Source organism: Engystomops pustulosus, chromosome 8 (assembly GCF_040894005.1).
Source record: "Engystomops pustulosus chromosome 8, aEngPut4.maternal, whole genome shotgun sequence".
Taxonomy (NCBI): Eukaryota; Metazoa; Chordata; class Amphibia; order Anura; family Leptodactylidae; genus Engystomops; species Engystomops pustulosus.
The window spans coordinates 104,353,652-104,366,324 of NC_092418.1; the positions used below are offsets into that span (position 1 = coordinate 104,353,652).

General features: G+C 45.5%; 1 protein-coding gene across 7 annotated transcripts in view; it reads right to left on the reverse strand.

The window, feature by feature from the left end:
* Positions 1–12,673, reverse strand: part of MYLK (myosin light chain kinase) — a 108,281-nt gene that overhangs the window by 17,709 nt on the left and 77,899 nt on the right. For 6 of the 7 annotated variants that reach the window (XM_072122093.1, XM_072122094.1, XM_072122092.1 and 3 more), the window contains 4 exons: positions 12,352–12,426; positions 4,377–4,427; positions 3,178–3,305; positions 2,427–2,580 (listed from right to left, as the gene is read on the reverse strand). In XM_072122093.1, the coding sequence (XP_071978194.1) occupies positions 2,427–2,580; positions 3,178–3,305; positions 4,377–4,427; positions 12,352–12,426 (408 nt within the window). The remainder of the gene's footprint in view (positions 1–2,426; positions 2,581–3,177; positions 3,306–4,376; positions 4,428–12,351; positions 12,427–12,673) is intronic. The other variant, XM_072122095.1, reaches the window with a different exon arrangement.

Below are 12,673 nucleotides of genomic sequence, written 5' to 3' on the forward strand. Positions count from 1 at the left end.
TAGTTATATTCCTGTACATAGGGGGCAGTATTATAGTAGGTATATTCCTGTACATAGGGGGCAGTATTATAGTAGTTATATTCCTGTACATAGGGGGCAGTATTATAGCAGTTATATTCTTGTACATAGGGGGCAGTATTATAGTAGCTATATTCTTGTACATAGGAGGCAGTATTATAGTAGTTATATTCTTGTACATAGGGGGACAGTATTATAGTAGTTATATTCCTGTACATAGGGGGCAGTATTATAGTAGTTATATTCCTGTACATAGGGGGCAGTATTATAGTAGTTATATTCCTGTACATAGGGGGCAGTATTATAGTAGTTATATTCCTGTACATAGGGGGCAGTATTATAGTAGTTATATTCTTGTACATAGGGGGCAGTATTATAGTAACTATATTCTTGTACATAGGGAGCAGTATTATAGTAGTTATATTCCTGTACATAGGGGCAGTATTATAGTAGTTATATTCTTGTGCACAGGGGGTAGTATTATAGTAGTTATATTCTTGTACATAGGGGCAGTATTATAGTAGTTATATTCTTGTACATAGGGGACAGTATTATAGTAGTTATATTCTTGTACATAGGGGGCAGTATTATAGTAGTTATATTCTTGTACATAGGGGGCAGTATTATAGTAGTTATATTCTTGTACATAGGGGGCAGTATTATAGTAGTTATATCCCTGTACATAGGGGCAGTATTATAGTAGTTTTATTCCTGTACATAGGGGCAGTATTATAGTAGTTTTATTCCTGTACATAGGGGCAGTATTATAGTAGTTATATTCTTGTACATAGGGGGCAGTATTATAGTAGTTATATTTTTGTACATAGGGGGCAGTATTATAGTAGTTATATTCTTGTACATAGGGGGCAGTATTATAGTAGTTATATTCTTGTACATAGGGGGCAGTATTATAGTAGTTATATTCTTGTACATAGGGGGCAGTATTATAGTAGTTATATCCCTGTACATAGGGGCAGTATTATAGTAGTTTTATTCCTGTACATAGGGGCAGTATTATAGTAGTTTTATTCCTGTACATAGGGGCAGTATTATAGTAGTTATATTCTTGTACATAGGGGGCAGTATTATAGTAGTTATATTTTTGTACATAGGGGGCAGTATTATAGTAGTTATATTCTTGTACATAGGGGGCAGTATTATAGTAGTTATATTCTTGTACATAGGAGGCAGTATTATAGTACTTATATACTTGTACATAGGGGGCAGTATTATAGTAGTTATATTCTTGTACATAGGGGGCAGTATTATAGTAGTTATATTCTTGTACATAGGGGGCAGTATTATAGTAGCTATATTCTTGTACATAGGGGGCAGTATTATAGTAGTTATATTCTTGTACATAGGGGGCAGTATTATAGTAGTTATATTGTTGTACATAGGGGGCAGTATTATAGTAGTTATATTCCTGTACATAGGGGCAGTATTATAGTAGCTATATTCTTGTACATAGGGGCAGTATTATAGCAGTTATATTCTTGTGCACAGGGGGTAGTATTATAGTAGTTATATTCTTGTACATAGGGGCAGTATTATAGTAGTTATATTCTTGTACATAGGGGGCAGTATTATAGTAGTTATATTCTTGTACATAAGGGGCAGTATTATAGTAGTTATATTCTTGTACATAAGGGGAAGTATTATAGTAGCTATATTCTTGTACATAGGGGCAGTATTATAGCAGTTATATTCTTGTGCACAGGGGGTAGTATTATAGTAGTTATATTCTTGTACATAGGGGCAGTATTATAGTAGTTATATTCTTGTACATAGGGGCAGTATTATAGTAGTTATATTCTTGTACATAAGGGGAAGTATTATAGTATTTAAATTTGTGGGGCAGTAAAGATACAGGAATGAGGTGACATGGTGAGGCAGGTGGTTGGGGGCCTGGGTACATGGCATGTAACACTATATATCCCTTTCAGAGTTAATCATAATAATTATATGTTATCCGCTTCCTGTTTTCGATCGCTGACCTGCAGATAATTTAATAAAAGTTCATCGTCTCATGAAGAATTTCCAAAAATAAATGATGTAGAAGTGACAGTGACTCTGCTGTGCTTAAAAATAGTAAAATAAACAGAGCTAAGCCTGTGCGCGTCTGGCTGGTAATACTCCCTATATAATGAATGTAAGGAACCTGATGGGGGCTCCCACCAAGGAGAATCCGGGCCAAGGATGAGGCAAAGCAGGAGCCAGAGGTCAGAAGGATAGAGATGAATGCAGAGGAGCTGGAAGCATCATGGATGGGATCACTGTGCTAGATACATGAAGCCACCAAGGACCCAGAGGGCTCCGAAGACCAAGCGCTACAGAACCCGGGATCTGTATGGTACATCCAGTATCCAACCATCCAAAGATAAGAGGCAGAAGACATCGCAACTCACCAAACACAGTCAGGTTTATCTGCGCTTGTTTGGAGCCGTGTTTGTTCTCCGCCACCAGCGTGTAGCATCCGCAGTGCTCTTGCCGCGCGCAGGAGATGGTCAGCTTGCACGTGTCCTCCGTCTTCTCTATCTTAATGAATTCACTCTCTTTGATCTGTTTGCAGAAAGATTAGAAGATAAATATTTAGAAAAAAAGAAAATGCTGCCCTTCCCCCACAATATAAATAACCTCCTCCGACATCACCGGACGGCCCCAACTGTTACCCTTAAGTCAACCTACATACCCCTCGATAATCAGCATCACTGAAAAAGTCCCCAATATTTCCTCATCTGCCCAACACCAAACTATTGCAGCACCAGAGTGCAAAGATAAGAAGCACAGGACAATATAATAGACTAGAAGACTGTGGCTTAGCAGAGGCTGACTGGCATTGAGCTATTCGACGACATACAAATACCACCAGTGGTTCTCCTATGACATATTAGGTCACATCCCCCATAGACTGTCCTTTACTCAGCCTGGTGTCACAACGGCCTCACATCAAAACTTTGTGGTCACCACATCTAAATGGAAACCGTATGCGGCATATAACTTACCACAACCACTAGAGAAAGTCATCAGTCATTGGAGAACATCTACAACATTGGAAGGCATAGCTCTGCTCACGTCTCTGAGGTACCATGGGTGGAATTACTTATGTGTTGTCTGCTTAGTCTAGAGTCATCACATCACATTGCCCCACGCGGTTACCTCCTTCCTGAACTTCATCCACATGCAGGAGATGGGCTGCGTCCCCCCAACTTTACAGAGCAGCTCCACCGACTCCCCGGCCTGCACCTTCCTGTCCTCTGGGAACTGAAGAATCTGAGGTGGAGAAGCTGCAGGAGATAAAGGCAAAATACAAGATATAGAACAGAATAAGTATTTCATCTGCATCTGTAACGCTTTCTTGTCGGTTGCTTACGTTCTATTCACTAATAACATCAGCCCTCAGAAAAACGGACAGTGAATATTTATCAGGGTGTATGAACAGTGGTCATCCCTAGTGTGTAGTGTCCATTCCTGATGTTTAGTGGTCATCCCACAAAAATAATGGTCATCCTCCATGTATAGTGTCCATCCCACATGAATGATGGTCATCCCTCATGTATAGGGGACATCCCTCATGTATAGTGGACATCCCTCATGTATAGGGGACATCCCTCATGTATAGGGGACATCCCTCGTGTATAGGGGACATCCCTCGTGTATAGGGGACATCCCTCGTGTATAGTGGTCTTCTCTCGTGTATAGAGGCCTTCCCTCGTATATATTGGTCTTCTCTCGTGTATAGTGGTCCTCTCTAGTGTATAGTGGTCTTCTCTAGTGTATAGTGGTCTTCTCTCGTGTATAGTGGTCTTCTCTCGTGTATAGTGGTCTTCTCTCGTGTATAGTGGTCTTCTCTCGTGTATAGTGGTCTTCTCTAGTGTATAGTGGTCTTCTCTAGTGTATAGTGGTCTTCTCTCGTGTATAGTGGTCTTCTCTCGTGTATAGTGGTCTTCTCTCGTGTATAGTGGTCTTCTCTCGTGTATAGTGGTCTTCTCTCGTGTATAGTGGTCTTCTCTCGTGTATAGTGGTCTTCTCTCGTGTATAGTGGTCTTCTCTCGTGTATAGTGGTCTTCTCTAGTGTATAGTGGTCATCTCTTGGTAGTAGTTTTCCTGAGAATTTGAATAATTAGGTTGATGATTAATCAAAGACAAAGCAAACATTAAATTTCCCATAATGCACCAAATGAATTAGTTTGTGTAACCTCCTAACCATGTTCTGCCCTTTGCTCTAGAGAGCCTGGGCCTGGGGCTCCTACACATTATACAGACTTCACTCCAGGCTGCAGGTATTGGCCGGGATGCGATCACTGACTGGAGAATGGGAGGGAGCGATACAATGTAGCAGAGGACAATCCTTCTACCTGATTTAAGGAGAGTCCGTGAAGGTGGCTTCTTCTTAATGAAGGCTTCATCTGGAAGGAAAGTGTAAGGATTTGTTATAGATCTAATGGATCTTCCAGGAAGGATTACAAGGGGCATCCTAGATCCTACAGAGAAGGAAGGATACAGCCAGGCACCGGCATGCTACCCCAGACGGGGACGGCCATGAGTCAAGACGTGCAATGAAGGATTGTCCAGCAGCAGCGATGGCCAACATGAACTCATATTACACATGGAGAATGATGAGATTAGTAGAGATAAGGAGGAGGATGGCCCAGGATGAGACTATGGAAGAGTCATCTCCAATCCAAAAAGATGGTCGCTCTATGTCACAGCGCCAGCTGATGACATCACAACCGAGGAATACTGACAGATGACATGAAGATGAGATGATGATGTCACCACCGGCTATGAATGACATCACACATGCAGTTAGAGGAAGAAGCATTTGACCAGATCCTGCTCTTTATGATGTGTCAGGGTTTAGGAGGTTAAGTAATGATGAATGGAGTCAGAAATGAAGATGCGGACCAGAAGGATGAGATAAGATTCCTACACGTTATATGAGATAAGATACAACATAAATTAAATCTCCAAGAGACAACTTCCCCATCAACATTTACGTCGACACAAATCAACAGATGAGGAAAAACACTCTCCATAAATGCAAATGGTGAGAGACTAAAAACCCTCCTGGCACTGAGTGGCGCTGCCCACCCCAGACGCATCAGGACCCCCACTAGAAAGGACAAACATGAGGGCAAATCAACTCATTGCAACTCAGCGCAGCTTCTACCAACTATGGACTTAGGGTTCATCAGACTCCGTCCTGCAGGGGTGATGCTGAGTGGAGACTCATGTGAGTAGACATTCTGTTTGTATCGTGTGATGAAGTTCTCTGCCCAGTCTCCAGGTTTGGTTCTGCTTCCATATAAGGAAGATCCGTCACCCATTCCGATAAACGTTCCCAGCCGCTCTTGTGGGGAGGACCCTCCATAAATTCCCAAAGAGATATTTCTGGAGGAGTCTCGGCACTTTCCAGCACATAATCCCATATTTAGTCGATGGTTCAGTGGCTCCGACAGGTCACAATCCTCCGAACACAAAACCATTTGTAACCTTCATTCTGGAATCTTCAGCTAAAACGAAGAACCAGAAAAAGGAAAAACTCCAGACCAAAGCCAAGGAGTTTACATCTACAAGAAGGAGACAGTGTACAGGAGGTTTACGACTCAACCTCCCCCCACCCTGCTCCAAAAAAAATGTAGAATAGATCTACTTCATTAGGTTTGTTACAGTGTAACAGGACAGCTGATCAGTTATATACCGAATATTGAGAAGGTTCTCTGGACTCTCCAGCAGGAAGAAATCAGATTGTAAAATCATCAGGTCCATTCACACATCACTGACACAAGACAGACCCAGGAATCACAGCCAGAAAAGAGAGGCCCGAAATGACTGGACTCTGCCCAAAATTCATCACAACAACTAATGCCAGGGGTAATACAAGCCAAAGTAACTTCCAGAGTAACAGGACACAGGGAAACTATTATAATACTGCCCCCCATGTACAAGAATATAACTACTATAATACTGCCCCCCTATGTACAAGAATATAACTACTATAATACTGCCCCCTATGTACAAGAATATAACTACTATAATACTATCCCCTATGTACAGGAATATAACTACTATAATACTGCCCGCTATGTACAGGAATATAACTACTATAATACTGCCCCCTATGTACAAGATTAAAACTACTATAATACTGCCCCCTATGTACAAGAATATAACTACTATAATACTGCCCCCTATGTACAAGAATATAACTACTATAATACTTCCCCCTATGTACAAGAATATAACTACTATAATACCGCCCCCTATGTACAAGAATATATCTACTATAATACCGTCCCCTATGTACAAGAATATAACTACTATAATACCGTCCCCTATGTACAAGAATATAACTACTATAATACCGCCCCCTATGTACAAGAATATAACTACTATAATACCGTCCCCTATGTACAAGAATATAACTACTATAATACTACCCCCTATGTACATGCATATAACTACTATAATACTGCCCCCTATGTACAAGAATATAACTACTATAATACTGTCCCCTATGTACAAGATTATAACTACTATAATACTGCCCCCTATGTACAAGAATATAACCACTATAATACTGCCCCCTATGTACAAGAATATAGCTACTACAATACTGCCTCCTATGTACCGGAATATAACTACTATAATACTGCCCCCTATGTACAAGAATATAACTACTATAATACTGCCCCCTATGTACAAGAATATAACTACTATAATACTGCCCCCTATGTACAAGAATATAACTACTATAATACTGCCCCCTATGTACAAGAGTATAACTACTATAATACTGCCCCCTATGTACAAGAATATAACTACTATAATACTGCCCCCTATGTACAAGAATATAACTACTATAATACTGCTCCCTATGTACAAGAATATAACTACTATAATACTGCCCCCTATGTACAAGAATATAATTACTATAATACTGCCCCCTATGTACAAGAATATAACTAATACAATACTGCCCCCTATGTACAAGAATATAAGGTACTATAATACTGCCCCCTATGTACAAGAATATAACTACTATAATTCTGCCCCCTATGTACAAGAATATAACTACTATAATACTGCCCCCTATGTACAAGAATATAACTACTATAATACTGCCCCTATGTACAAGAATATAACTATTATAATACTGCCCCCTATGTACAAGAATATAACTACTATAATACTGCTCCCTATGTACAAGAATATAACTACTATAATACTGCCCCCTATGTACAAGAATATAACTACTATAATACTGCTCCCTATGTACAAGAATATAACTACTATAATACTGCCCCCTATGTACAAGAATATAATTACTATAATACTGCCCCCTATGTACAAGAATATAACTAATACAATACTGCCCCCTATGTACAAGAATATAAGGTACTATAATACTGCCCCCTATGTACAAGAATATAACTACTATAATACTGCCCCCTATGTACAAGAATATAACTACTATAATACTGCCCCCTATGTACAAGAATATAACTAATACAATACTGCCCCCTATGTACAAGAATGTAAGGTACTATAATACTGCCCCTATGTACAAGAATATAACTACTATAATACTGCCCCCTATGTACAGGAATATAACTACTATAATACTGTCCCCTATGTACAAGAATATAAGGTACTATAATACTGCCCCCTATGTACAAGAATATAAGGTACTATAATACTGCCCCCTATGTACAAGAATATAACTACTATAATACCGCCCCCTATGTACAAGAATATATCTACTATAATACCGTCCCCTATGTACAAGAATATAACTACTATAATACCGTCCCCTATGTACAAGAATATAACTACTATAATACTGCCCCCTATGTACAAGAATATAACTACTTTAATACTGCCCCTATGTACAAGAATATAACTACTATAATACTACCCCCTATGTACATGCATATAACTACTATAATACTGCCCCCTATGTACAAGAATATAACTACTATAATACTGTCCCCTATGTACAAGATTATAACTACTATAATACTGCCCCCTATGTACAAGAATATAACCACTATAATACTGCCCCCTATGTACAAGAATATAACTACTATAATACTGCCCCCTATGTACAAGAATATAACTACTATAATACTGCCCCCTATGTACAGGAATATAACTACTATAATACTGTCCCCTATGTACAAGAATATAAGGTACTATAATACTGCCCCCTATGTACAAGAATACAAGGTACTATAATACTGCCCCTTTGCTCCACCTCCTCCACTCTTCCTTCTCTGCTGTTTTCTCCAATGCTCCACCTCCTCTGGTGCTCCTCTTCCTCCCTCCCCCCTCCTCTGGTGCTTTTCCTCCACAGCTCCTCCTCCTGGGCCTTTGGTGCTCCTTCCCCTCTGGTGCTCTTCCTCTTCTGAGGCTGCTCTTGCTCCTCTTACGCCTCCTTCGGTGCTCCTCTTACGCCTCCTTCGGTGCTCCTCTTACGCCTCCTTCGGTGCTCCTCTTACGCCTCCTTCGGTGCTCCTCTTACGCCTCCTTCGGTGCTCCTCTTACGCCTCCTTCGGTGCTCCTCTTACGCCTCCTTCGGTGCTCCTCTTACGCCTCCTTCGGTGCTCCTCTTACGCCTCCTTCGGTGCTCCTCTTACGCCTCCTTCGGTGCTCCTCTTCCGTCTCCTTCGGTGCTCCTCTTCCGTCACCTTCGGTGCTCCTCTTCCGTCTCCTTCGGTGCTCCTCTTCCGTCTCCTTCGGTGCTCCTCTTCCGTCTCCTTCGGTGCTCCTCTTCCTCCTCCGTCGGTGCTCCTCTTCCTCCTCTAGTGCTTCTCTTTCTCCTTCGGTTCTCCTCTTCCACCTCCTCTGGTGCTCTTCTTCTCAGTCCGGTGAGCAGACGTGGCACTTCAGTGTTTCTATATTCTCTGGGTTTGTGCTTTGATTAGGGTCTTGTGCGAACATTACATATAGAATTGTCCCAGCAGATCCCTCTCCCCGCTCTTCCCTTCCGGTGGTAAGTGGGGGTCGTGCACCAGTGTCTGACTCAGTATGGGGGGCACCCAAGGGCGTTACTAGGAGGGGCAGGGCTCCATAGCAGGCTTCTGAATGGGGTGCCCTCCCACAGTATATAAACACAGGATACACCATATACACATGCAGCATATACACATCCCATATATGTTATATACAATGTGTAGCATAATACGAATATAATGGTGCACATCCTACATTCTTTAATATGTCAGGTCGGATCACGGGGCCCTTTGACAGTGCGGGCCCATTAGCAGCTGCAATGGCTGCTAGACTGTAGTTACGCCCCTGGAGGCTCCCCTCCCCGCACACTTCACTGTTTATACTGAACAATTTTCCACTTTGCCAGAAAAGCAAAATCTGACAACAAAAGCAAAAATAGAACAATGTGCACAATTATCTGTGGACAGAACACGGCTGCGGGAAGGAGGGGTCTGACAGGGCCATGGATGGAGTGATAACAGTGATAACAACACCAGCGCCCACCCAACAGCCTGGCAGCGGGCACCAGGCTATAAGGTCAGGACCAGCAGACTGGCAGCAGACACCAGGCTATAAGATCAGGACCACAAGACTGGCAGCAGACACCAGGCTATAAGATCAGGACCACAAGACTGGCAGCAGACACCAGGCTATAAGGTCAGGACCACAAGACTGGCAGCGGGCACCAGGTTATAAAGTCAGGACCACAAGACTGGCAGCAGACACCAGGCTATAAGGAAAGGACCATAAGACTGGCAGCAGACACCAGACTCGGTCAGGACCATAAGACTGGCAGCAGACGCAAGGCTATAAGGCCAGAACCATGAGACTGGCAGCAGACAACAGGCTATACGGTTAGGACCATTAGACTGGCAGCAGACAAAAGGTTCTGAGGTCAGGACCATAAGACTGGCAGCAGACACCAGACTCGGTCAGGACCATAGGACTGGCAGCAGACAACAGGCTATAAGGTCAGGACCATAAGACTGGCAGCAGACACCAGGCTATAAGGAAAGGACCATAAGACTGGCAGCAGACAACAGGCTATAAGGAAAGGACCATAAGACTGCCAGCATACACCAGGCTATAAGGTCAGGACCATAAGACTGGCAGCAGACACCAGGCTATAAGGTCAGGATCACGAGACTGGCAGCAGACAACAGGCTATAAGGAAAGGACCATAAGACTGGCAGCAGACACCAGGCTATAAGGTCAGGACCATAAGTCTGGCAGCAGACACCAGGCTATAAGGTCAGGATCACGAGACTGGCAGCAGACAACAGGCTACAAGGAAAGGACCATAAGACTGGCAGCAGACAACAGGCTATAAGGAAAGGACCATAAGACTGGCAGCAGACATAAAGCTATAAGGTCAGAACCATAAGACTGGCAGCAGACACAAAGCTATAAGGTCAGAACCATAAGACTGGCAGCAGACAACAGGCTATAAGGTCAGGACTACATGACTGGCAGCAGGCACAAAGCTATAAGGTCAGGACCACATGACTGGCAGCAGACAACAGGCTATAAGGAAAGGACCATAAGACTGGCAGCAGACACCAGGCTATAAGGTCAGGACCACATGACTGGCAGCAGACAACAGGCTATAAGGAAAGGACCATAAGACTGGCAGCAGACACCAGGCTATAAGGTCAGGACCATAAGACTGGCAGCAGACACGAGGCTCTGAGGAGCAGGAAACACCCGCTTTCTATTCACCCACAATGCTGTGCAATTAGTATTGAGGATATAATTCTTCTCTATTTATATGAAGGAGAAGATCCTCCTGTCCGTACTGAAGAGGTTAAACATGTGACGCCCTGATCTGCTGTTCCCACACAGGATGTTCACATGACCCAGCGGGAGGGTTAAGGAAACACATGGAAGTCATCTCCAGGACTGGGACAGAAGGGCAACTCCGCCGATCTGTGGGCGGCACCCAATAGATGGACTGTAAGACGCTAAGGAGCGAACACAGAGCCCTAAGTCATGGGGCGAGCGGCGCCCTCAGTGATGGGGCGAGCGGCGCCCTCAGTGATGGGGCGAGCGGCGCCCTCAGTGATGGGGCGAGCGGCGCCCTCAGTGATGGGGCGAGCGGCGCCCTCAGTGATGGGGCGAGCGGCGCCCTCAGTGATGGGGCGAGCGGCGCCCTCAGTGATGGGGCGAGCGGCGCCCTCAGTGATGGGGCGAGCGGCGCCCTCAGTGATGGGGCGAGCGGCGCCCTCAGTGATGGGGCGAGCGGCGCCCTCAGTGATGGGGCGAGCGGCGCCCTCAGTGATGGGGCGAGCGGCGCCCTCAGTGATGGGGCGAGCGGCGCCCTCAGTGATGGGGCGAGCGGCGCCCTCAGTGATGGGGCGAGCGGCGCCCTCAGTGATGGGGCGAGCGGCGCCCTCAGTGATGGGGCGAGCGGCGCCCTCAGTGATGGGGCGAGCGGCGCCCTCAGTGATGGGGCGAGCGGCGCCCTCAGTGATGGGGCGAGCGGCGCCCTCAGTGATGGGGCGAGCGGCGCCCTCAGTGATGGGGCGAGCGGCGCCCTCAGTGATGGGGCGAGCGGCGCCCTCAGTGATGGGGCGAGCGGCGCCCTCAGTGATGGGGCGAGCGGCGCCCTCAGTGATGGGGCGAGCGGCGCCCTCAGTGATGGGGCGAGCGGCGCCCTCAGTGATGGGGCGAGCGGCGCCCTCAGTGATGGGGCGAGCGGTGCCCTCAGTAATAGATCGAGCAGTGCCCTCAGTAATAGATCGAGCAGTGCCCTCAGTGATATGGCAGAGACTGCCCCCAGCTATAGGGCGAGCAGTGCCCTCAGCAATAGGGTGAGCAGTGCCAGCGGTAATATGACAGGGACTGCCCTCAGTGATAGGTTGAGCAGTGCCCTCAGTAATAGGGCGAGTCCCAGGCTCGGTAATGGGGCGAGTTCCAGGCTCCATGATGGGGTGAGTAGCAGGCTCTGTAACGGGACGAGTAGCAGGCTCTGTAACGGGGCGAGTAGCAGGCTCTGTAACGGGGCGAGTAGCAGGCTCTGTAACGGGGCGAGTAGCAGGCTCTGTAACGGGGCGAGTAGCAGGCTCTGTAACGGGGCGAGTAGCAGGCTCTGTAACGGGGCGAGTAGCATGCTCAGTAATGGGACGAGTAGCAGGCTCTGTAACGGGACGAGTAGCAGGCTCTGTAACGGGGCGAGTAGCAGGCTCAGTAATGGGGCGAGTACCGTCCTGTGGAGGTCAGACAGGAGTCCCTGGTGGATATGACCTGTTCACACTTTCAGATTCTCCGTAGTCACGGATGTTGAGCAGAGATCCTGAGCGCTTTCTCTGTGTTACTTGTACTTAGGGGGTCACTTACTTTCTGAGGTGCTCGTGGGCGCAGCGTTACTTTTTGGCTTCTTCGTCTTTGTTATCCCGGTTTTTCCTGAAGTGTCTGAAACAAAACAACAACAACACATTCAGGGTGGATGGGACGCAACGTGAGGGGATACAACATGTGACAGCTGGGGATCTCCTGTAATCTGCCGGTGTCATGTGATGGCAGGTGCCCCTGTCAGTCTGGGACGTCACCCCTGACCTCGCCAGACGGTGACATCATATCCCAGGAATATCCACCAGACTACAATACGCAGGGCTCAGGGGTCACCCAGTGTACATTATCCAGGTATCAAAGGACCCCA